The 26,236-nt window shown below is 45.0% G+C and overlaps 1 protein-coding gene across 6 annotated transcripts in view; it reads right to left on the bottom strand.

The window, feature by feature from the left end:
• Positions 1 to 203: 203 nt before the first annotated feature.
• The window catches only part of Abcc5 (ATP binding cassette subfamily C member 5), a 66,152-nt gene continuing 40,119 nt past the window's right edge, over positions 204 to 26,236 (bottom strand). For all 6 annotated transcript variants that reach the window (XM_027413067.2, XM_027413071.2, XM_027413072.2 and 3 more), the window contains 16 exons: positions 25,396 to 25,599; positions 24,329 to 24,472; positions 21,667 to 21,766; positions 19,460 to 19,644; positions 18,837 to 18,983; positions 18,452 to 18,581; positions 16,804 to 16,957; positions 16,594 to 16,722; positions 14,772 to 14,958; positions 13,056 to 13,145; positions 9,513 to 9,702; positions 6,446 to 6,605; positions 3,768 to 3,846; positions 2,021 to 2,134; positions 1,201 to 1,365; positions 204 to 701 (listed from right to left, as the gene is read on the bottom strand). In XM_027413067.2, coding sequence (XP_027268868.1) covers positions 600 to 701; positions 1,201 to 1,365; positions 2,021 to 2,134; positions 3,768 to 3,846; positions 6,446 to 6,605; positions 9,513 to 9,702; positions 13,056 to 13,145; positions 14,772 to 14,958; positions 16,594 to 16,722; positions 16,804 to 16,957; positions 18,452 to 18,581; positions 18,837 to 18,983; positions 19,460 to 19,644; positions 21,667 to 21,766; positions 24,329 to 24,472; positions 25,396 to 25,599 — 2,280 coding nt within the window. In that variant the 3' untranslated portion in view covers positions 204 to 599. The remainder of the gene's footprint in view (positions 702 to 1,200; positions 1,366 to 2,020; positions 2,135 to 3,767; positions 3,847 to 6,445; positions 6,606 to 9,512; positions 9,703 to 13,055; positions 13,146 to 14,771; positions 14,959 to 16,593; positions 16,723 to 16,803; positions 16,958 to 18,451; positions 18,582 to 18,836; positions 18,984 to 19,459; positions 19,645 to 21,666; positions 21,767 to 24,328; positions 24,473 to 25,395; positions 25,600 to 26,236) is intronic.

The raw sequence follows: 26,236 nt of genomic DNA, 5'->3' as shown, positions 1-26,236 counted from the left end.
CTCGGCAAGGCCTCCCACAGCCCAGCTGCACTGGATTCCCACTGGGGAGCTCAAAGAGCAGGCCTGGGGGGCCCACCACTGCCACGTGTCCCCTGGACACCTGGAAAGCCCAGCACCGTGAAACGACCAGCTAGAGGACGGAACGCTGCCTTTCCTACAGCTAAGAGCAGGAGAGCCCTAGTGCAGTGAGCTGTACAAAACGATAGAAATGAATGTGCACTGCTGGTAGCACAGTGCTTGCTTTTAATAGAAAATAAACCGCTTACATCTTTACTGTAAATATAGGCTATATACAGAGTCATATATAGACATAGCTACACATATAAAGCTTCATTATAGGCCACTGATACATTTATAGTAATGGTTCCCTGAACCTCTTACGAGTGCAATTAAGAACAAAAAAATTTCATTTACATGAATAGGGAATAAATACAATAATCAAAATATGATTTTCCCTAAAAGTGAAACAAACGGCTAATCATGAACTGTTGTGTGAGAGATAAAACAGGGAAAAGGCAAGGTTTCAGCAGGACAGGATGAGGGATCCAAACCAGGAAGAGAATAGCGATGCTGAGGAACAGACTTCACCCATGGAGGACTTAGCCCTTGACAGCCACCTTGTTCTCTGCAGCAGCAAACATAGCATAGAACCTCGAACTTTCGTTGGACAGAAGGACCGATGGGGTGTCAAACTCCACTACCTGCAAAGGAGGAGACACGTCAGAGGGACTGTGGGATGGTCTCATGGACTCGGAGGATCCACTGTTGAGCAACGGTGGCAAACCTCAAAGCCCTGGGACAGAACAGAGGACAACTGAACTGGCCTACAGTGTCCAGGGAGCAAGGGAAAGGTTGGAGAGAATGGATGCATGCTTCCTTCACGTACAACCTAATTCTCTCATCTGTGGGAACACAGAAATCCATCAGTATGTAAATGTAAACTATGGGGGTGGGGGCTACAGCTCAACTTGAGGGCAAGCTGATCTGACTCCAGTCAGGGAGGAAGAACTCAGGATGCCTACTTGGCATCGAGAAAAAGGAAGCAAGGGATCAGCACATCCACTGTCCATTCCTGTGGCGGACTTTCTGCTATCTGAATGCCCAGAAACATGAACATGACCGGCAGCCCCTCATGACAGGAGCCTCTTTCTTCCCAGACAAAGCCCCATAGCAAGCTGATGTTCCTGAGGAGCCTGATACCTGTCCCTGGGCCAGCACCATAATCCTGTCAGAGCCCAGAACTGTGTGCAGGCGATGGGCAATGGTCAGCATGGTGCAGTCTGCAAAGGCTTCCCGGATGGTCTCTTGGATCAGTAAGTCTGTCTCTGTGTCCATAGCAGCTGTGGCTTCATCTAAAATCAGAATCTGCCAGGGAAGCAGAGAACAAGCAGAGATCCAATTACTGCCTTAAGTATTCTTGTTATCTCAATTCCCTAAAATGCATTTCAGTTTCTAAATCCTATACTATGTACTATTACTAATTAGTAGGTTCATACATAAATGTATGTGAAAATGCCCTTTGCTTAGAATTCTACAAACGGGACAGACACACTGGTTACAGTGATCTAGTCAAACACTCCTACTTTCTCTGCAGCCTTCATGTGTAGGTTTGCTTTTCTGGACATCCTTTCCTGTTTGTAAAACGAGGGGTTCCACCTGCTGAACTCTCCTGCAGCCTTCAATCTGCTGGGTCTGCAGTTCTACAAGTACTCATTAGCCAGAAACAAAGTTATCCTTGAATTCCAAAGGCTTGGGGGAAGTTGAAAAATAAAGGGGGCAGGACACGGAATGTGTCTACAACATACACACGCAAAAGCTTGAAGAAGAAAAAAGTTGAAACAAAGATCCCTCAAACCAGCATGCCAAGTGGGGTTATGATTGACTTAGAAATGACTGGTTAGAAAGCACCACTGTGCTCAGAGACAAGAAAACTCAGGGTTTGGTGCCTCTAGGCAGGGCTGCACCCAGGGCACCGGCTCTTCACCACTTTCCACCTCATGCCACCTGCTATGCATCGCACCTTACAGTGACGCAGCAGAGCCCTTGCTATGCACAACAGCTGCCGCTCCCCAACTGAGAAGTTGTCCCCATTCTCCATCACTTCAGATTCAAGTTTTAGAGGTAGCTGGGCAATCTAGAAAGAGAATAGAGGTTAGAAGTATAAGATACAAACCACACCTTTCAGAAATTATTCTAACTAGGTCAAGTGGCTCGCACCTATAGTCAGGCACTTGGGAGGCTACTGCAGGAGTGTTGTGAGTTCAAATCAGCATGGACTGCATCCTGAGACCCTTTCTTAAACTGCCCCACCCCTTATAAGGGAACAAATTATTCTGAAGCAGATGAAAAAGAATTACATTGGTATTGGAAAGATCCACCTGTATCTACCAGGACCTGTATTTTGTAGGACAACTCATCCTTTTTTTTCTTTTTAATTTATTTATTATGTACACAGTGTTCTGCAGGCCAGAAGAGGTAACCAGATCTCATCGCAGATGGTTATGAGCCCCACCATGTGGTTGCTGGGAATTGAACTCAGGGCCTCTGGAAAAGCAGCCAGTGCCCTCAACCTCTGAGCCATTTCTCTAGCCCAACAGCTCATCTTTGTAATATATGATTCTGTTGATTTCATACCATGAAAATATCCCAGAAATTCAAGATCTCATTGGATGGTGGGCGCTTTTGGTTCTAAAAATACAGTTTTGCAGGAGATGGGGTCCAAAACCTGGCCCACGCTGGCAGCCTTTTCTTTTCTTAAGCATCATGGAACCTGTTCTTCATATGAAATTGAAGCTGCTCGATGGAAGATGAAAGCAAGGCTCATCTACCTGCCCAGGGCAGTGGGTACTGAACTCAGATGCAGTGCTCCACTCAAGATCAGTGATGCCCATCTGCAGAGTGGTTGCTGGGTTGCTCTATGACATCCATGATTTATGGTACACTGCATGTTACAAAACCAGCAATAAATTACAGAAATTTTGTGTATAGACTATTTTTGTTTGTTTGGGTTTATTTATTGTTTTCTTAAGACAGGGTCTCTCGATGTAGTCCTGGACATCCAGAAACTCAATCTGTAGACCAGGTTGGCCTCGAACTCACAGAGATCCACCTGCCTCTGCCTCTCCAGTGCTGGGATTAAAGGTGTGCGACCACCACGTAATCCAATGTTATACTATTATAATTGATAAAATTAGAAAGGTCTAACTAGCTGTCATTAATATATTCTTAGTCAATGGAGAATATGAGGTCATTATGGCCATGAGCAATGTGGGAGGTGGGGCTGAGAGACCAACTTTAAAATTTTAGTGTGCGTGCGTGTGTGTGTGTGTGTGTGTGTGTGTGTGTGTGTGTGTGTGTGTGTGAGAGAGAGAGAGAGAGAGAGAGAGAGAGAGATAGAGAGAGAGAGAGAGAGATTCTGCATGTGTGGAGGTCAGAGACAACTTGTGGGAGTTGGTTCTCTCCTTGACCTTGAACTCAGGTGGTTTGGCTTGGTGGCATGCACTTCACCAGCTGAGCAACTCACTGGCTAAGACACTGGTTTTTGGGATGCATATGCAATGCCTGCAAACTCCTGCTTGGAAGTATTCTCCAGGCATCCTGGAGTGGGAGGGAGGGGTGGCTGCTGAAGAAGAGGGAGCCAGAAGAAGCAGTGCTCCCCCATCCCAGCCCTGTGATTCCAGCACAGCCCTCCCTCAGCTACAGAGAGCAGTGCTCCCCCATCCCAGCCCTGTGATTCCAGCACAGCCCTCCCTCCTAGTTCCACTTACACATTCCTTCATGTGTGTCCTCTCTAGAGAATCCCAGATCTGGTCTTCTGTGTACTGGTTGAAGGGGTCCAGATTTGATCTAAGGAGAAGTATAAGGGAAATTGCTCAGAGACCAATACTTGACAAACCACATTCCAATGGCTGTCTGAGGTTACACAAGCATACACAGAAAACTAGATGTCAACTTTACAGGTTACAGGCTCCCCATGGAGTCATGGGACCACACCTGAGACTGGGATCCCTGTACTATAAAACCCAATTTAAAATTTATTGTTTTTATTATGCAAAGAATACAAGTTAGCTGTAAAAGAATTTATGATACAGATATAGAATCATAAATATGTATGTTTGAATCACCTTCAATGACACCTAGAAATATGGTATCTTTCAGATATCTCATTATGTACAAATGAAGGAAAATGCCTTCGTTGCTCCTCACTTTTTATTAGTTCTTTGAGAATTTCATATAATATATTGTATACATGTATATTTTTATATGATATATTCACCCTTTTCACCCTGTCTCCTTCCAGATCCATCCCCCGTTCACAGTCCAGCCACCTGTATCTTTTTTTTTTCTTTTTTACCTATCAAGTACAATTTGTGTTGCTCACATACTCTGGGAAGTATAGCTTCTACTGGAGAGTGGTCTCCCAGCAGCTCCTCAGCTAAGAGTGGGACTTTGTGCCCACCTCTGTATCGTGACTCCATGAGAGTCTGGTAAAGGTTCTCAAGAATTTATTTAGGTTTAAAATAGTGGTAAACACTCATTGACGCAGAACAGGTTAGACACCACTGCTGATCCAGCTGTTCTGCCCAGGGGTGAAGAGCACCACCAGCAAGCTAGTGGCTCCGCTCTGACCACCCAAGAGAGCAAGAGCTTGAGAGACCCTCCCACTCAGCTTGTAAGTTGTCACATAGGCAGTGTGAAGTGAGACCTGCAGGAAGTGATTAAGATTTTCATTGAGTACGAGGCCATGGCGGCACACGCCTTATCTTTGAGTTTGAGGATAGACGGGATTACAAAAACCAGGCCAGTCAACACTTCAAAGTGAGATGCTGTCTTTTGAAACAAGGAAGGAGAGAAAGATTAGGTCACGAGGATGGGGCCTGTGTGATAGGATTAGCAACCTTTTAAGAGGAAGACTCACTCTGCTTTCCTTCATGTACACATTGAGGCCATGGGAAGACTTGGCCAGACAACAAGGAAGATGCTCTTATTCCACACCAATCTTGCACTCCTGAACTGTTGAGAATTTCCTGTGATTTAAGCTTCATGGAATATGGTATTTTATTACAGCAGTCTTGTCAGATGAAGGGACCTACAAAGCCCACCTTGAATGAGGGCAAATGCCAGTTTCAAAGGCAAGTCTGAAATTAAATTGGTACCTTTTTTTTTTTGAAATAAGAAATTCAACATCACTTTTGGATGACTGTATCTAGCTCTTCTATATAGTTTTTATTTCCAAAGGAAGGCAACTTGATTAGAAATGGACATAAATCATGGAAACTCCTACGTTTTAGGCAGCAGTTTCAAGGATAGAGATAGAAGAGATGACTTTCCTACTAATTACTATTCAACAGGCAAAAGGGGACGTTTATCTGTGGTATATTAACAAATTTCAGGAAAAAAGCCCATAATTTGAGACTAAGCTTCCAAGATGGGAAGATCTAAAATATATCATGCTACGTGCTCGCCAAAGGAAGAATCAGTGACAGAAGCACTGCTCACTGGTAGAGGGGCAGCCTTGCAGAAACCTGGGCTTGAAGTAGAATGAGGTAGGCAAGACCAACTCCTAGATACAGGCTCATTGATTTAGTCACTTGAAGCACTGCTTGCATGCCATTGCCAAGCACGACTTCACTTGCTACCTGGAGAAATAGCTTAAACAAATAGGTCACTGCCCTCAACAACCTGACCACAAAAGCTCACTTACATCTGCCAACTGTAACATATGCCTTTGAAAACCAACGGCCCCAAGCTAACTGCCATGTATGCTTCTGTTTGTTAGCCTGCTGGCCCTACCTTGAGGTTATAGAGTACAAAATGAGTGTAAACTGGACTCAGGACCAAAACCTTCAGGAGCTGTCCTGGCTTTGGTCCACCAGTGACAAATCTCTACCACTCTCAGGGGTGTCTGAATGCTTAATATAGAGATTCCCGCAATAGGTTCAGTTCCTAGGCCCCAGAAAGAAGGAAAGACAGCTAGTTGAAAATGAAGAATGGATGGCTGTTGAGTGGTGGTGGCCAGCCATTCAGGAAGGCACCGCATTGGCTCTCAGTCCGCAGAGGAGAGGTGGCATCACAGAGTGGAGCACAGAGGATGATGGTGACAGCTACCATTTGTGCTCTTATCACTGGCTAGACTTGGAACTTAGGAATTTATTCAATCTACACCACAGCAGGCCTTCAAAGCAGCCTCATTTTAGGGATGAGAAAATATTCTTAAGGGTGGCAAGCTGTTAAGTTCATGGGACAGAGAGCTCTCTGGCCTCAGAACCCGCTGTGGGAGAGCCTTGCGATGACAATTAATTTAGCTGCATGCATAGCAGAAGCAGACTCATCACTGCAATAGAAATTATAGAACCATGAGAAACACTGGGTCCAAGGACATGGGATTTCCATCCCAGGTGATGGCTCTAGAACCGTCCAGTCCTCTAAGAGGCCAGGTCCTCACCTGACAGTACCACTGAACAGGACTGGCTCCTGAGGGATGATGGAGAGTTTGCTTCGGAGGTCAGCCAGGCCGATGTCGCTGATTCTCACTCCATCAATTTTGATGCAGCCTCCGGATAATTCCACCAGACGGAAGAGGGCCATCCCCAGAGATGACTTCCCTGATGAGTCAAACAAGCAGAATAGCAACTCTGTGAGTAACTTCTGGAAAGATAAAACTAGCTTATTGTGGTGGCTAATGTCAAAAACATCTGGAATCAACTAAAACTTAAGTAGCTGGGCCCCTAGGTGAGAGGCTTTCTTGATTGGACCTGTGAAGCAAGATCCACCCTAAATCTGGGCCACACTTTTTGGTGGCAGCCCACATAAAAGGACATGGAACAAGGAAACATTTGCTTCTTGCCTTTCCTTGATGGCAAGTTCATCTATCCTGCTGCTGAGACATTCCTTTGCCTGTGTCAGAGCCTACTTTTTTTTAGGGAATTCCATGTCAACAGACAGCCCTCTGAGTCTTGTGGACAGAAGAACTACCAGATTTCTTGGCCTTCCTGTTATTGCAATCACTGGAGGCAGGCATGTTGGAGGTGTGTCACTGGAGCAGGCTTTGGGGTTTCAAAAGCCCACAACATTCCCCATTACCTCTCTGCCTCATGTTTGTAGATCAGGACATAAGATCTCAGCCACTGCTCTACCACTGTGCCTGCCCGCCTGCTGCCATGCCGCCTGCCATGATGGCCATGGACTCACCCTCTGAAACTGTGTGAGCCCAAATAAACTGTTTCTTTATAAGCTGCCTTGGTCATGGTATCTCTTCACAGCAACAGAAAAGTAACTAAGACAGGGGCCTATTTGGATTTGGAGACAGCACCTTCCTCATGTGGGTGTTACTCTGGCCTATATACCAAGGGACTCAGAAAGTTATTAGCTTTGTGTGTGGTTCCTGGAACAGGAGAAGGCTCTTCAACAGGTCCAGGCTGTTGTACAGGCTGCTCTTCTGCATGGACCATATGATCCAGCAGACCAGACGGTACTTGAGGTGTAAGTGACTGACAGGGATGCTGTTTGGAGCCTTTGGCAGGTCCCTGGAGGTGAATCACAGAGGAGCCCCTTGGTATTTTGGAACAAAAGGCTCTACCATCATCTGTAGGCAACCGTTCTCCCTTGGAGAGACAGTCCTTGGCCTCCTATGGGGACAATGGGCTACCACATTACCATGCAACTGAGCTGTCCATCATGAGCAGGGTATTATCGGACCTACAGCAAGCAGCTTGGGACAAATTATAAGACAGGATGTGTTTTCTCTGACTAGATGTGTTTGAGGAAGAACCTAAGGCAAGACCTCTCACAGCAGCAGCATGGAGAAAGATCTAAGGTAAATGTCAAGGGAAATAGCTGGAGAAGATGAGTGGCTGTGGATGACCAGCACAGAAACCAAGGCCAAGCAAAAGGCTGGTGGATGAAATGATGGTTCGGAGTTACAGTGACAGGCAGAATACTGCAATTCTACATTTACTTTTAGTCCCTGAGTTAAGATCATCCCAGACAGGTTTTGAAGCCAAGGAAACATGGAGCCTGGAAATAAACAGGTTAGGGAAGACAATTTTTGAGTGTCACTTGGAAGGAAATGTAATAGAGAATTACTTAAACCTGTTTGTAGGGTAGAGGGAGAGCTGGGTACTGAATTTATGTCTCTTACAAGGTAAGCACTCTGCCACTGAACTGCAGCTCTAGCCCTTTAAATGTGTTTTACTTTGAGATAGCCCTTATCTGAGCTGACCATGAATTCAAAATCCTCCTTCCTCAGCCTCCCTTGTGGTTGGGAACACAGCCCTTCACTGAGGCCTGGCAATTACTTAAGTCTTTACTAGGAACCTAATGCAGCAATCTTCCCTGTTATCTACCTGAAACAAATGGGGAACCTGGCCAAGAGAGCAAAACAGGTCCCCTGGAACTGAGTGACTATTACAACTAGAGGGCCTACTTACCTTCCCCTTGACATAAAGAGGAAATACTCCCATAACACACAGTAACACATTTCTAAAAATAAGAGTGATGTAAAATGCCTGACAAGAAAGCCAATTTGTTTTGTTTCTGTTGAGACAGGGTCTACACAGCCAAGCCTGCTTTGAACTTGTAGTGATCCTCCTGCCTCGGATTCCTTAGTGCTGAGATTACAGGTATGTGCCACTAGGCTTGGCTCCAGATAAAGAAAACAATTTCTACCTTCAAGGGAACACAAGCCCCTTTCTAAAGTTGTCCATGCTTTTGACAAACAGGGGCTACAGTGATGTCTTACAATGGCCTGAGGATAGGACTGGAGAGATGGCTCAGTGGTTAAGAGCACTAGCTGCTCTTCCAGAGAACCCAGGTTCAATTCCCAATACCTACATGGCAGCTTACACCTGTTTGTAACTACAGTTCCAGGGGATCTGACACCTTCACACAGATATACATGCAGGCAAAACACCAGTGAACATAAAATAAAATTAAATATTAAAACAAACAAACAAAAAGACAAAGGCCTGAAGACTCTTCACATGTTTTGGATGTAGTACTATTCAAGAAAAATCAGTAATGGTTAAATTCTCTAAAAACTTGGGATGGTTAAATATAAATTATGGTATACCCATTAAATACAATCGTGTAGTATGTTATATAACAATTGTTAAGTAACAAGGCAAGTCACTTATGGTTCTAAAACAAACAAACAAAAAAACCCCAAAAGGTCACAAAACCAGTATACAAAATGACCACACTTTATTAACATGTGTTAAGAAGAAATCACCAAGGAGAGACCCACCAAAATGTCATCAGTGCTTATCTGTAGTAACCGGTGCCAAGCGCTTTCTTCTACTCTACTTTACCATGTGCTCCAAGCATTCTGTTCTGAGAAGGCTGAAGGCAAACTTAGAAAGCTGGTTTCAGAGGGGCCTGAGGTAACAGTGACTTGTGTACCAGGCATTTGGTTTGTAAAGATGAGAGTGATCTCTGACAAGCTGCCATGTGGTGACCAAAGATTAAATTCTGATGACTTCAAACACTTCTCCAGAGACCAGTCAAGTCCTTACCTGACCCTGTCCGTCCCACAATGCCAATCTTCTCCTTGGGCTTGATGGTGAAGGACACTTTCTTAAGGACCAGAGGAAGATTTTCCCGGTATCTCATTTCTGCATTCTCAAAGGTTATTTCTCCCTCCTGGGGCCAGTCAGGCGGAGGAGCCTTGTTCTTGATTCTGGCAGGTGCTTCCAAAGACAGAGTCTGCAGAAAGAGTGGGTACTTCAGATTTTTGTAGAGCAGTAAAGCTTACCAGAGAGTAAAACCAAGCACGCATAGCTGCCAAGGCAGCTGCTACCACCTATGAAAGACCATGTTGACAGAAAATGCTCACACCCTAACAACCAAGATGGAGACACAGCAGCACATGGCTACTAAGCCATGGTCTGAGAGTACCCTGCTTGCAGAACACTGCCAAGGACTGAGGGAGGACCTAAGGGTGTAACGTGAGGCCTTCCCTCCCCAACACATTTTCATTGGAATTCACTGAAAATATTCCACTCGAAACAGAATTCCATGAACTGAATACTGCTGGCCTGAATTAAAACTCAAGTGAGGTAAATAACATTTGTTGAACAGCTAAATATTATGGCCAATCCAAGGAATACAGACTGCAGTTCCAGCTGGCCACCCTTGGCAGTCTGAGCTACCCATGCCACATGCCACAACAGTATGACCTATAAAAGCCATTTCACCTCTTTGTATCTTAGGTCCTTGTTTTCAAACTGTGCAGAACTGATTTGGTCCTGGAAACCCACTCCTGCTTCAAAAGGCTCTATTATAACTTTCTGTGTAATTTTGTCATAGCAGTCACCCCTCATGGTTTAAAATGTCTCTGGAAAGTACTCAATTGGTTTCGTACCTTTAAGTGAAGAGCATGAAATTAGTATTTGTGTGTGTGTGTGTGTGTGTGTGTGTGTGTTGGGGTGGCAGATGACACTCCAAGCTGGAAAGATCGTGCTGCTCTATTGGGACAGGCATCTGGGTTGTGTTGTGGAGTGACATCAGGAAGGCAATCTTCAAAACTGTCACTGGTTGAGCAGTACTCACTGTCCCACCACTGTCTATCATTCTGTTCTCTCCAGCAAAGGACTCGCCAAGAGCAATATTTACTCAATGCTACATTATCCACATATGCTTTCTGAAGACCACAACAATGGACAAAGCACCAGCTACATAGCATAGCTATCTGAATTTTTTATGAGAACAGCCATTTGTTATGTTTGAGAAATATCTGCTAAAGCTGGGTGGTGGTGGCACACACCTTGAATCCTAGCACTTGGAGGCAGAGGCAGATCTGGTCTACAGAGTTCCAGGACAGCCAGGGCTACACAGAGAAAAGCTCTGTCTTCTTACATACATACATATATGAATAAATAAATACCTGTCTCAATAAGTAAAAAGAGAGAGAAGAAAAGAGAAAGTATCCGATCGTGGCTAGCAAGATGGTTTAACAGGTAAAGGTGCTTGCTGCCAAGCTTGACAATTTCAATCGGATCCCTAGAACCCATATAGTAGAAAGAGAGAACCAATTCCCACAGGTTGTCCTCTGACCTGTACATGTGCACTGTGGCATATGCACCCTCACACACATAGATAGATAGATAGATAGATAGATAGATAGATAGATAGATAGACAGACAGACAGATAGATGTTAGACAGATACTTGAATGAAGAAAAATAAGAAAATAAATGTTAAAAAAAAATCTAAGTAAGCCAGGTATGATGGTATAAGCCTGTAAAGCCTACACTTGGGAGGCTAAGACAGGAACATCATAATTTCCAGGCTAGCCTGAGCTACACAGAGTAAACCATATCCTCTGACAACTAGTACATTCATTTTCAAATCAGTGAAGACACACATCTCTGCTCAGACATGAAATTTTCAAGTAAAAGAGTTCTTCAGGACTGCTTGAACATCAGTTATTTGGAACGCAAAATTTTCTTCACTGTGAGCAACGTTGTACATGCTGTAGTTCTCAGGACAGTTTACAAAATAGGTGATCTTGAGAAACAAGCAATCCTGGAAACCCTCACTACCATATGCAATGCTTCCTTCTACATAAAATCACATTTAGAATTCCAGGGAGGACACCAGCAAGACACAACTTCAGGGCAAAAACTGAGGGGCTCCTGAGAGAGGGTGGGAAGAACCAGTGTTCCCAGTGACAGCCAAACCCACTAGTTTCTAAACTGTGGATACAGATTAGAATTTACAGTGCAGCTTTACAGTTACAGAGCCTCTGACCTCAGACCAACGACATTTATCTCCGGAGAGGAGACCCATGCTAATCTCTGCCAAAGGCTCAGGCAAGGGACCCTGGTGGCCATCCTTGGCCAAGGTCCACTAGACCAAGACTGAGAATTAGAATGATGTATGATTTGCAGTTCATAAACAGGGCCCAGAGGCCCCTGAGATGAAACTGATCTGAATGCCCCCTGGGCAGGCCCAATGGGCACATCTACAAAACGCTCCCACACCAAAGGGACATTGTGGAAGACGAGACAGAAACCGTAAGAGTCAGAGGATCAGGGACTTTGCTATGAGATTGTGTCTCTCAGAAATGTCAGAAGCTATGTTCATAAAGTCTCACCAATACAACTCCCCAGACTTGAGTTGAACAAGGAGGACACCAATGAACATGCCAAACTGCACAGGGAAAAGTCCAGGAAGCTTCAACCTTCCACAAAGACCTGTACAGGCATCGGAGGGAGCTGAGAGTGTGGGAGGTGGCCCTCCCCAGGGAAGAGAAAAATTCATTGGTTTTCCGGTGATAAACAGTCAGTCCTAAAAATATACATACAGGTAACATTATATGAACTCAACAGGCTACATTTGGGAATATATATGTATATGCAAATACATATATGTGTGCAATTAAAATTGATTAAAAAAAAGATACCATGAATTTGAGGGAGGGTAGGGAGAGGTATGTGGGGGAGTGCAGAGATGGAGAAGAGGGAAGGGAGAAATGTAATTAGAATACAATCTCAAAAATAAACAAACATAAAAAAACAAATATAAAAATGGTGTGTTTACTTATTTGTTTATTTAGTTTTATTTTATTTTAGTTTTTGGAGACAGGTTTCTCTGTGTAGCCCTGCTGTCCTGAAACTCACTCTGCAGACCAGACTGGACCTTGAATTCAGAGATCTGCCTGCCTCTGCCTCCCCAGTACTGGGATTAAAGATGTGTGCCACCACCACCCAGCATCACCATCACCATCATCATCATCATCATCATTATTATTATTATTAATTATTGGTGTATGATTTTAAACAGTGTAAAGAAAATGTTACTTTAGCATAACTGAAGGACAAGATTTCTGAATGTGTCACTGTTAACTCTAGAAATCAGCCAGTGAACATGAGTTTTCAACTAAGAAGAATTTATCAGTCTCTTCAGGAACTTGTATGGTACTCCCTTTTCTACTCCAAACACACTGCTGAGACTGCTAATCCTCTTAAGTGGGGATGAGACAGGTGGAGAACATAAGCTCCTCCATCCATGGCAGAAGTAACAAAAGAACTCCAGAGAGGGCCGCATCATCCTGACCTTTATGTAGTGGTTGATCCTCTCCACAGAAGTGAATCGGGCTTCTGTCTCAGATGCCAGTCTAACTGTAAACTGGAACAGTCCTGTTAACTGAAAAAGGAAACAAAAAACAAGAGAATGTGTATCAGTACAGGGGCGGTAACGAGAGGGACCTTCCTACACCTGCAGAGCCAAGTGACACACAGGGACCTCCAGAGCTCACACATGCAGCATGAGGTTTCAGGGCCCAGTGGTTTGCTTGCACTTAAAACCACACCCACTACCCTCACCAAATTCGGTGCTTAGTGCATACGGGTACACCACACTATAGAGTCACTATACTCCTGGACCTGAAGGACTAGTCATCTAATTTGTTTTCAGTTAACTCAGATCTGAAGCTGTGTAACTTCTGAACCACCTACTTTACCTCAGCCTGTTTGTAGCAATCAGAACAAATGGAGATTACAATCTGTGAACAACTACTGAAAATGCTTCCAGGAAAGGGACATAAGAGACAACTGAGGGCTGGAGAGAAGGCTCCATGGTTAAGAGCACTGACTGCTCTTCCAGAGGATCCAGGTTCAATTCCCAGCACCCACATGGCAGCTCACAACTGTCTTTAACTTCAGTTCCAGGGGACCCAACAGCCATGGCAAAACACCAATCAGTGCACATAAAATAAAAAATTTAAAAAAAGAGCCAACACTGTGAAGAAAGAATATGCACAGTCCCCTTGCACCTCAGACTGCTGATTACATGACACACAGGCATCTAGTAGGTCAGTACAGACACCAGGACATCCATCCATGAAGACACAGCTCTTTAAAGCTCATCTGCCTTATTTTTCATCTTTAAATATGAAAAGGAAGCCAAAATCACACAAGAGTACAGTAGTATAATAAACACCTGTGTACCAAAACTCCATCTTAATAAATAATCCAGTTATAGTCAATACTGCTTCATGTACACTTTGCCACTCCTCTCGGTTCCATCCCTTATAATATATGGAAGAATCCTAATATTCTACCATGGTATCTTTTAAGTGTTTCAGTTTATGTCTAAAATATAGTGACTAAAAAATACAATTTTTTTATAGTCAGTGGTCAAATTCTCAAATTTAGCTTGCACTATCTGAGGACCTTTAACCATCCCTAGGGATAAGATGGCTTATACACATAATATTGGGGAAAGCAAAAGTCTAAACAGAAAGTAGATGAAAGCAGAAAATGGGGGATGGCATAACACTCAGAAAACTAGAAGATACCAGAGATGAGATGGTGGTGAACACAGCTGTAATTAGAAAACCACTTGTAAATGTTTCTTTATGAAGATAACATGTATCCCTCCACCCCCTAACTTTTTTTTTTTTTTTTTTTGAGACAAGGTCCTACTTAGCTGTCCTGGAACTTGCTATAAAGAAGAGGCCAGCCTCAAATCATAGCAATCCAGTTGTCTCTGCCTACCAACTTCTGGGATTGAAGATGTTTATTTCTGCCAGGCGCGGTGGCACACACCTTTAACCCAGCACTCAAGAAACTGAGGCAGGTGGATCTCTTGAGTTTGAGGCCAGCCCAGTCTGAATAGTGAGTTCCAGGACAACCAGGACTACACAAAGGAACACGGTCTCAAAACAAACAAATGCCTGTATTTTTCCTTAATATACACAGCAGATTATTTTAATTCTGGATTCTACCCCACCCCCACTTCCCCAGTCAAACGCCTGCAGCCGGGGCTAACCTGCACAGCATAGGAGATGGCCAGGCCCGCGTAGGCTGGGGGGATCTGCCCATGCAAGAGGACTATCATCAGCCCAGTGGTGGTGATGAGGGCAATGCTGATGAGGTCCAGCCGCACTGCCAGCCACCTCATTGCACAAGTGAACAGGAAGAAAGGAGCCTGGTTGTCATCCAGTAGCTCCTGATACCTGTGAGGAAGAGAACGGCAATGGACAAGTAAAATACCATACACCCGACTCACGGGCTGATGTCAACCCTCAGTGAACCAGAGCGCAGGGCAAGAGCTTTCGGGTCTTCAACCAAAAGAATGACTTGGAAACTTCAGAAACACAGGCCTCACATATGAGGACATGGCAGGAAGTATAGGTGGGGCTACCACACTAGGAGAATGCTGGGAAGAGGCAGGCAGAAAGGAGCCACCAGGGAGATGCCATGTAGCTACCAGGAGATAGGATTCCAGGCATTCTCCAGTAAGCCAAGACCATGTAGAGATACATGGCTTCTACATAGAAATAGGTTAATAACTAAGAGAGATCTAGTCAATAGAAGCTTGAGCCATTGGCCAAACAGTTTATAATTAATATAAGCCTCTGTGTGTTTATTGGGGACTGAAGGGCAGCAGGACCAGGTGGGACAGAAACACCGAAACCCACCTTAGAGATATTAGGGAGGGCAGGCGTGGGAGAGAAGCCTTCAATCCCAGCATTTAGAAAGCAGTGGCAGGTGGATCTCTGTGAGTCTGAGGTCAGCCTGGTCTACATAGGGAGTTCCAGACCAGTGAACATAGTAAGACCCTGACTTAAAAAACTAGGGGTTAGCGAGACAGTTCAGCTGACTGTTCAGGAGGAACTGGATTTGGTTCTCAACACCCACAAGGCAACTCACAACCATATGTAACTACATACAGTTCCAGAGGACTGGATGTCCTTTTCTGGACTCCCAGAATCCCTGCACACACATAGGGTACATAAACTCATTCAAACACACACACAAAGACATACACAGACACACAGACACACACACACACACACACACACACACACACACACACACACACAGACACACACACACACACATGCACACACAGACACACACAGACACACACGAAAGAGAGAAAGAGGGAATTTTAAGGTTTTTTCTTTGTGTTTGTGAGCAGAGAGGGCACATGTATGTACATGTGTGTACATGTGTGCCTGTGGAAACTTGAGGAATCTTCCTTGATCATTCTTTCACCTTATTTACTGAGGCAGGGTCTTTCAATCAAACCTAGAGCATGCTGATATGGCTAGTCTACATCACCAGCTCACTCTGGGAACTTCTGTTTCAGCCTTTAAAGGTTCACATTACAGACGGCTGCCATGCTATACCTATCTGGCAATTACGTGGGTTCAGGGGATCTTAACCCAGTCCTCACGCTTTTATAGCAAATGTTACACAAGATACACAGCCCCCTGACGTTTTAAAAGGCTCACTACAAAAAAAGCCAGTCTTTTTCTTACCAATTTCTGGGTACCCGGTTCCTCTTTCCATAGAGAGCTACTGCTTCTTACATATCCTTTCAGAGATATCTAAATGCACACACACATTCTCAAAGGGCACCATGTCTTATATCTACATTGGTCCTGGTCTGTGTTTCTGTCATCTCATTTTCTCAGAAAAGGTCTTACCAAGAGGCTGATTAATCAGAGAGAGTTGGGTTGCATCAATAACACCTTTTTGGAGTTTTCTGATCCCAAGCTCTGGCCTTGAATGGCCTCTTACAGCAACTGTAGCAGTTGAGATGCCAGCTCCCCTTCAAAACCTTTGGCCCCAGCAACACTAACCTGTGTAGAAACTCCTGCCCTTTGTTGTAGGCGTGGATGGTGGCAAGGCCCTGTATGCTGGACGTGATGTGCGAGAGGAAAGGAGACTGTGTGGTATTGTCCAGGCGCTTCAGCTCACGAATCAGGTCCCTGTGAGAGAACAGGCTCTGTGTCACAGAAGGAGAGAAGCAACCCCGGCCTTGTCTCTGGCCCTGCATACGTCCTGTTTACCTGGAGACAATGTGTAGAACTGCAAAGAGGATGAGGAGAGGCCCCACTGCCACAAGGAACCATGGGAAGATCCCTGCGATCATTCCAACACAGAAGAACACCAGGATCACATTCTGGATGAACATCTCGGCCTGGAATGGCAGGCGCACATCCACTGCGGAGACCACGAAAGAACAAGCATTAGAGACTCCTGGGACCCACAAGCAAGGAAAATGGAGCAAAATAGTTTAAAAAAATAATAAGGCTCCATGAAATTCCCAAGGCCTGTGATGATTCTTGAACAGTTTTATCAAAGAAACATAAACTCAGTTGCTGTGGTTTTCTTGTGAATGGTCATTTCTCCACTGTCCGGTTCTGGCTCAGCTTTCCCTGCTCCTCCTAAACTCTGCCCTCTACAAAGTATTATATATGTGTATGCAAAATACTTGGAAAATTAACACGCCAAAGGGAAAGCAACTATCATCTATGTTCTTATAACACAAGGAAAGTTTAAACATATGTCAGCATTAAAAAAGTGTACAGAGGGGAGGAGGGGAGGGAGAGGGAGCTGGGATTGACATGTGAAGCAGGTTTGTTTCTAATTTAAATAAAAATAAAAAAAGTGTACAGAACCTTCAACAGCAACATCTCCAACTCTTTTTAGCTACTTTCCCTACACCCCTTTCTTTGGGCAGAGGTATTTCATGAAGACACAGCTACGTCACAAGCACTGCTGGTTTTCTTTCCTTCTTTTTGAGAAAGAGTCTTATTATAAAGCTCAAGATGGCCTCAAACTCAAAATCCATTAGCCGCACACTCCAGTGGCAGAACTGAACAGTTCTAGCTCTTTTGTCTTTCTGCTTGTGTGTGTGTCTGTGTGTGTGTGCACCTATGTGTGCACATGTACATGTGTGTGCAGGCGTGCATGCGTCTATGCATTTGTGTGTGTGCATGCCTGAGTATACACGTGTCTGTGCAAACGGCCACAGTGTGCTTGCACGTATGCAGAAGTAGAAATGTTACACACCAGTTCTGGTACTGTGTCTGCTCCCTGCTCCTTTTACTTATGGCCATAGCCTTACACTGGCCTACTGACACCTGAACCAAGTTTCTCCTATGGAACTGACCACCGTGCGCAGTAGATAAAAACACTAACTTGGAGGTGAAAAGATCTGAGCCCAATTCCCAGATTGGTCAATCAATAGCTGTTTGATCTTGGACAAATTACTTCGCCTCTCTAGGTACTCAATGGCTAAAACAACAGATGCCTTGCAGCTGCTGTGTGGATTGAGACAAGGTACATAAAACACCCACAGTTGTTTGCTGCACCACTCTCTCTCAGTAAAGGTCAGGAGAACTTTGTGTGCTGGTGCGGCGCAGCCCATGCTGCATGCAGAAAGCACATCAGAAGCTGTAGGTGCATTCTGGGATTGCAGACTGCCCTTTCAAAGTTGACCCTCTCTGATGTTATGTTCAGGTCAGGTAGGCAGAATGAGAACTCAAAATAGTCCTGATGTGAATGCCAGGCTCTGTTCTCAGTCTCGGGAGAAACAAAGCTGCACATTCTCTTTTTATTTTGGGGGTGGGCTAGAGTGGCACCCAGGAAGGCTAGAGGCGGTGGGTGCTGACTGGACTCCAGAGCATAAAAGAAAGGACCAGTGAGAGATACCTTCATCCATGTCTTTGGAAAACCTGTTGAGAATCCTTCCTGTTGGGGTAGTGTCAAAAAACTTCATGGGGCTCCTAAGGATCCTTCGGAAAAGCTCGTCATGGAGCCGGGAGGAGGCTCTCAGTGTGCCCTGGGGAGCGAGATGAAATGATCAGGGCCCAGAGACCTGGGTACTCAAGGAGGGTCCAATTGCTACTCATGCAAGATGTCCATTCCCAACACTGGAGTAAGTACAACTGGTCAGAAGCCACAGGTGACTAACAGGAAAAGCCCAAGACTAACAGGGTCCAACTTATTTCACTGGGGCCGCCCAACTGCACACATGCCACATGCCTTTCACATGATCTGGGGAGAGGGGTGCACCACAGCCCACCCACTGGTATACCTTGACAAAGACAACTCCTCGAATGGCTTTCAAGATCAGCATGACTGCCATGGAGAGGGCGTAGATGCTGGCATAGTACTGCATGTGGGGATTGTCCTTCATGCTGTCACTCACATAGCTTCTGTTCCCTTGGAATACTGTGGTGTTCTGTTTGGAGGCAAGGTACCATGGGGTGAGATTCCTGAGACACCTAGGTCACTTTCAGCTCAAGGAGAGAAACACGGAGAATGGCCTGGTCATGGCAAACACAAGGCAATCTTGCTACCCACTTCCCCTTTTATTAGTGGGTGAACACAAAGAACCCACTTCCCCTTTTATTAGTGGGTGAACACAAAGAACCTACTTGCGGTACAGAAGTGGCCAGGGACTTTTTCCTATTCTGTGAGACTCCATTAAGCATCCTTCTCCCCATCTGGGAGCATCTCAGCTCACTGCTTTCTTTCTCTCCCTTAAATTATCTTTTAACTGATACACAAAGTAAAGTTATACCTATTACTGGGCTGTCCCAGGATGTTTCTAAAGCTCTTGTTAGTGAAAACTATAGGAGTTCCCTATGACCAGCCAGGGACTAGGGAGACAAGGCCACATTATCAGACAGAACGCCCAGTAGTGAGTCATCTCACCCCACTCCCTTGCTTGATCCAGTAGCTCAGCCACCAAGTGCTGAAGGCAGTGCTGCCCACGTTCAGCATGAAGAGGGCCATGATGACCAGGAAAGCCAAAGGACCCCCTGCTGCCTGGATGTAGACACCATAGACCGACCAAGGCACTGAGCCCTGCCCTTTCTCCTCAACCTGCACAAGTTGGCCTGGGAAAAGAGAGAAAGAAACATGGCCTTAGAAGAGAGTAAAACTGTAGGAAGCTGCAGGTGTGGGGGAGGCACTACACTCGGCCCAAACACCCCATCCATCAGAGTTCAGTCACAGAAACCAGCTTTGGTGGGCAGCAGGAAGACCTAATTGGCTAACTAGCTAAGCTACAGCCAAATAATGAGGTATTTGGGCAAATTACAGCCAATTGCATTGTTTTCTACTCTAAACCTCTCTCTATAAATGTCAGAGCACATTGATGGCAGGAGTTTTGAGAACCTGGGGTTTGGAACTGTGCCCAGTTGAACTCTATTCCTTTCACTCATGTGGGACATTTCCCTTTTAAACAAGCTGTTCCCTTCAAACTAAGTCATCTATATGGCAGCAGAATAACAGAACCCATAGCCTCAAAGATTAGAATTACATCCTCTCTGGCTGGACGTAGTGGTGCACACCTTTAATCCCAGCACTTGGGGGGAGGGGGAGAAGCAGGCAGATCTCTGAGTTGGAGGCTAGTGTGGTCTACAAAGTGAGCTCCATTATAGCCAGGGCTACACAGAGAAACCCTGTTGTTTATGCAAGATAATTTATGCAAGAGAATGGTCATAATGTTAATGACTGCTTCTGCTTCTGTAAACAAAACTGCTTTTTTAAGATAACCAGAATACCTGCAAGACATGTGCCTGCTAAGGGCTTGAGCCTGCACTTAAACAAAATGCAACCTTCTGATTGCAAGATGTATGCCTGCACACAAACGGAATGGAAGGGACCCCATGTTTCTTTGCCGTTATGAACCCCTGACTCTTTGCGAGTTGATGATACATCCTGTGGATCTTGAGTCCCAGGTGTAGCCCTAGATGGCTAGTATCTAAATAAAAAGCCTCTTTGTTAAGATTATTCTTGGTCAAACTAAATCACTATGCCTGGAAGTCTCCAGATTTCAGCATTTCTAGGGCACGGAAAGATTTGGTTATGAAGTTGGACAAGAGCCGTGATTTTTAAATGTGGTCCGAAGTTGCTTGTCCCGTATCACTTGCATCAACTAATAAACTCATTTATTAAATAAGAAAAAAAAAAGATTATTTTTGGTCAGATTGGTGAATTTCTGAATTACCTTTGGATTCCAGGAAGAACAAAACCTCGAAAGACAGACAGTTCCCCATCCAGGAGGGTAATTATCCACACAAACAGGGTTGTACCATAGAACTAAAGTAACCATTGTGTGAAAACCAGACAGGTCCCCTTGAGAACCAGGACAAGGGTGGGCAAGAACCCCTGACTAGGATTGCACACCACCTGTCCCAGTTCTCCTTCTATTTAATCCAAAAGCTCATGTCAGGCCCCTGGAGGTGAACTTGGTGTCACTCAGTACCTCTTCCCACGGTAGCCATGCTGAATAAATGTCCTTTCTTGGTTTTCATCATTTCTCAGTATACTCGGAACTGGTGGCTGAACCATCTATTGGTGCTGTCAGAACCCAGACTTTTGTCCTAAAAATTCCCACTACTAGATAAGGAGGTGACTCACCCAAGAGATCACTGCATTTCAAAGGCGACATGTGCTTCAAATTCACAAATATGAAAATGCCTACATTACGGCAAATAGGTTCTGAGACTCAAGATCCAGACAAGAAGTCCAAGTAGGAAAACTGCCACCTGTAACTTCTTGGAGCTCTCTGCAAATAGCACCAGGACCAGCTAACAAGCCTGCCAGTCTAGCAGACTCTGAGAATGAAGCACACTGGACACTCAGCTTTAACTGGGATTTGAATTCAAGCACAGAGGTGACCGGAAGGAAGCCAAGAAGGAGACAGGCTCACTGAGAATGACTTAGGTGTAATTTCCCACAACTGACTCCACCCTTTGCCTGCAGAAAAGGCAAGGATAAAAGGTTATGTGACATCCCTTGTTTGGGCACACCCAAGGGCCCTCACTTAAGTGTCACACGCAATGGCATGGAGCGTCATCCATCTCCAGGCAGATTGTTCCTGATAAATGATAGACAACAACAAAAGTCCTTACCTTCCTCTGACTTCACTGCCTTCTCCTTCTTCACTGACCCTGGTTTGGGGCCCTTGTCTTGTGACTTCTGTGAACCACTAGCTTCTTTTTTTGAATTAATCTAATAACATTAAAAAAAAAAATCTCCAGTCATAAGACATTCATTCAGATGAATTCCTACAGGATACACTCCAGAGAACCATCCACTGAGCTAGTAATATAAATAAAAGACACACCCAAGTTCTTATTTTTGATACCAGGTTTCTGTGTACCTATTCAGCCTCGTGAGTGGTGGGATCACAGGCCAGATGCCATGCTTGGCACACCTACATTTTAAGAAAGCCACCTATGATAATCTACACTAATTTGTTGTACTAACTCAATCCCTTCGATCTTTGGGGATCCAGGTTCCTAGCCTCTTGGTCCACTGACATTCACCATGAAGCCATTCAAAACCTAACCTCCAAAACCAGTTTGTTATCAATATTATTATATCAATAATAATTAATATGATCGTTATATTATTAATAATACACTATTGTCTTAATACATTTTATAAAATTGGTGTTAATATAAATTAATACTATTATTCAATTTGTCCCAGTGATTTAGTAGTACTAGAGTCACGACCATTCCTGTCTCTGACCTGTCACATACTCACTCAAATCCAGAGATGCCACCGTTTGCCCTGCCACTACAGAAAAACCAGCACTTCTCTGCTTGTAGAACGTCCGCGTTCCAGCCCTGAGGCTGTCAGTTCCTCTCCCATTTCACTACTTCCCATGGCTCCTACTCTCCTGCTACACGTGACTTCACACCATTCCTTAACCATAGTTCAAATTCTCACTGCTGTACCTTCGTCCAGGTTAGGTCCCCCTCCTCATTCCAAGCTCAGTCATGGATGTCCCTATTCAGATGGGTTCAAATATTACACCTTTTGAAGGCGACTTACATTCCCCTGTAATAAAGCTCACGTTCCCTCGGTCCTCTTAGCACATGGCAGCATCTGGTCAGAATTACCTGTTAAGAGCATGAAAACACCGCTCTGCCCTGAAATACCTAACTGATGGCCTTCCAAGACAATGGTGAGTTCTCACACAGGGTTATCCACTACTCAGTGCCTACTGCCAGAACTACCCAGAATAGGGCACAGAGGTAATAGATAAGCATTCATCAAACAAAGCAAAACCAAGAAAACACCACCCACCAAAACCCTATTTAATGCTCTCCCAGTTCCTGCTACATCTTTAGAAAATTTCCTCCATACAGGCCACTGAGTTCAATTTTATGTGATCTATCTATCCCCAGCAGGCTTACCAATTTTTTCTAAACACATGGTGAAATTGTAAAACTATGAAGTCTAAGTAGAGTTGTATCTGGGACAGAAGATAGGTCTCTAAATATATTTGCTGTACTGCATGAGTAAATGCACTATTTAAAAAGATATTACCATCTGTGGGTCACTTACTGGGAGAAGCATATTACATATTGCTTAACACAACTGTAAGTAGCCAATACAACGTGTGTGTCAGGGCACACATGTCACGGTGCACATGTGGAGGTCAGAGGACAACTTGGTGCATTCTGGGAATTGAACGCAGGTGGCCAGGCTTACAAAGCCAATGTCATTATCAACTGAACCATCCTGCTGGCCCATAAATAATATTGGAAAGCATGCTTCCCAGCTAAACAGTCTAGCTGTTCATAGCTACCTTTTGCTCCTTACACAATTCCATATTTTCTCTCCTTCAGATCTTCCCTTCCAACTCTACAGTGATGAGGCAACAATCTGGGGAGTCCAAAGCTTCCCAGAAGGCATAGCAGATCATAAAATTTAAACCTGGATCGGAGTGTCTCTATGAATGTCACTGGTCATCCCAGGAAGGCTAGAAGTCTATCAAACGGCCTAACAAATAAGTTATGGACAATAGCTGCACTGCATGTAAAATCACAAAAGTGAAATGCTGAGATAAGACATGAAAGAGGGTCCCAGCCATGGCCTTTCATTCTGTGTCAGTCTCAAAAATAACATGGCAGCTTGAACCCTACCTAAGTCACTCCCGGGACCTCAGGAAATAGCAATGCTGTCAGGAAGGAAGCACAGCCTCTGGGACTGCTCTACACATGCCCTGCTCGACCTAGCTTGGAGCCCGCATGAAGGCATGAAAAGCTGGCCTCTGGGAGCTGCACAGGAGGTGGACGGGCACGAATACAGAGAAACGTGGGAACATATCACCCTCATCAGGAAGCTACTCACTTCTGCTGGGCCTCAGCTTCCTCCTCTCTAAGGGAGAGAGAATCATATCTAGCCACATAACTCTAATAAAATGTCTAATGGAGCAGTATCTAAAGGACTTAACCCAGTAACCAGGCACCTAAGTGCCAAATCAGGATCCAAGATACCACGGGTCATTTCCAAAGGTACACAGCATTTAACTCCTTTCCCGACATCTGGTTCACTTGGACATGCAGAGAGAGCCTCACACTGATTTAGTCGAGGTTTAAGGAGCCTAGCTGAGGCCGCGCACTAGCACACAGTCTCTCTAACGCCCTCCCACAGGAAAACACAGCACAGAAGTCTGGTCATGGGACCACAGGCACAGAGTTCATCTGCGCTCTTTCAGCTTCAGTGTCATCACATCCCCTGTGTAGAAAGGGGACGCACAAACCCAGCAAAGCTTACCTCAACTGGGGGTGTCTCTCCCAGCAGCAGGTTATTAAAAATAGTCGCGTAATCTCCATTTAGGTTCATCAGCTCCTCATGGGTACCTCTTTCTGTGATACTGCCCTCTCTCATGAAGATCACTTCATCACAATCAACAAGGTACTGGAGACAACCACAGGGACGACACAGAACTGCTGACATTTATGCAAATACATTAAAATACCCTATCTTCATTTGGTATGTCTCAACCAGAGATGGGCTGGCTGCCCATTTGACATGAGGATATTTTAGATTGTCTGGCATAGAGTGGATCAAGACCTGACTGCACAGATCACTCTCCCATCCCCACCCCCACCTCACACAAGAGTGACCAGTCCTCAGACCGACAGCCTCTGCTTTTTAGTTCACTGCACCCTATGACACGGGCCAGGCCGTATTTCTTATGTGTTCTGAGGGTAGAGCTGCACAAACCTCCCGTTCAATTTCAAATCCTGCCTGAGGGTGATAGCAAGGCCTTTGATGGCCCGTGCTCAGGAGGAGGAGGTGGTGGCTGAGGCCAGCCTGGTCTACGAAGCAAAAACCAGGTCAGGGGAATATAGTGAGACTGTCTCACATGAATTAACTAATTAATTCAAGTCTTCTCACTACATGCAGAAGTACACAGAATTTACAGGTTTCCTAAAGTGAAAAGGGAAACTGGGCCCCCTGAATTTAATTGACAACTCAGAGAGCAACAGTCTTGAGATCTCTGAGATGGCTGCCTTCATTGGCTGATGGAGGGAAAGTGCAAGCTGTGCTCCCCGTCTCATCTACAGATGCTACCACGATGCTTCCTCCCAGACTAAGCCATTCCCAGACTCCACGACTAGCTGCTTTCCTTTCACCTGCTGATCTACATGCAGACCCCTTATGTTCCAAGGACCTGATTCTGATGGCCAACTAATGAACACTGGTCAGGAGGCTTTTTACTGAAGACATGAAAACAGTTAGCTCTAGGAATCTCTAGCTGTCTCGGAGATACCTAGCCCAAGCCCACCTCTTTATACCAAGCCTATGTGAGCAGCCTAAGAGAAAATGTACCATACCTGCAGCTGGTGTGTAACAAACAGAACCGTCTTAGACTTGAGATGCTTCCGGATGGCACTGTTGAAGATGTGGTTGCCTACGTGGGCATCTAAGGCACTGAGGGGGTCATCCAGGATGTAGATGCTCCTGTCGCTATACAAGGCCCGAGCAAGGCTGATTCTCTGGCGCTGTCCACCGCTCAGGTTGGCTCCCCGTTCTCCAATCTATGAGCCCAAAAGCAACAGGAAGCCTCTATCTTAAATCCAGAACAAAGCTTAATGGTCACCCCAGTCATCTTTCCTCTCCCCTAACCAAACTGACTCTTGGATTCCCTGCCTATATAAAGTGCCAGTGTCTTCCTCCTAGAGACCAGGGGAGCCTTGTCCCACAACCATCTCAGTGCCAATCAGACTTATGTGTGGTTTTGACACTGTCCATGTCACTCTCTTCCACAGAAAGAGTTTTCTAAAACAAAATGTTGATAATCCTTCATCCCTGCCTGAAACTCTTCAAGAACCCTGAAAGAATCTAAACAGTCACATACAACCTCCCATAGCCTGAGATTTAAAACAACATGGACATTGTGAACCCACTTGACATCATGCCCTTTTCTACACTGCCTGTCCTATCTCTTCTGGGAGATTCCTCCTACCTCTTCTTACTCACATCCACAGAAGGGGGCTCTTTTTATTTTGTGCCAGTTTATCTGGGTCTCTTACCCCCTTAACTATAAGCTTCTTCTGCAAACAAACTACTGTCCTACTCTTTTGTGGTCCCAATACCAGGCAACTGCTGCAGAATCACTGGCACACACACATGACAAATGCCACTATGTGAACAAATGAATAGGTCAATCATCAA

The sequence above is a fragment of the Cricetulus griseus genome, chromosome 4, assembly GCF_003668045.3.
Source record: "Cricetulus griseus strain 17A/GY chromosome 4, alternate assembly CriGri-PICRH-1.0, whole genome shotgun sequence".
Lineage (NCBI taxonomy): Eukaryota > Metazoa > Chordata > Mammalia > Rodentia > Cricetidae > Cricetulus > Cricetulus griseus.
This window is presented reverse-complemented; position numbering and strand designations above follow the sequence as displayed.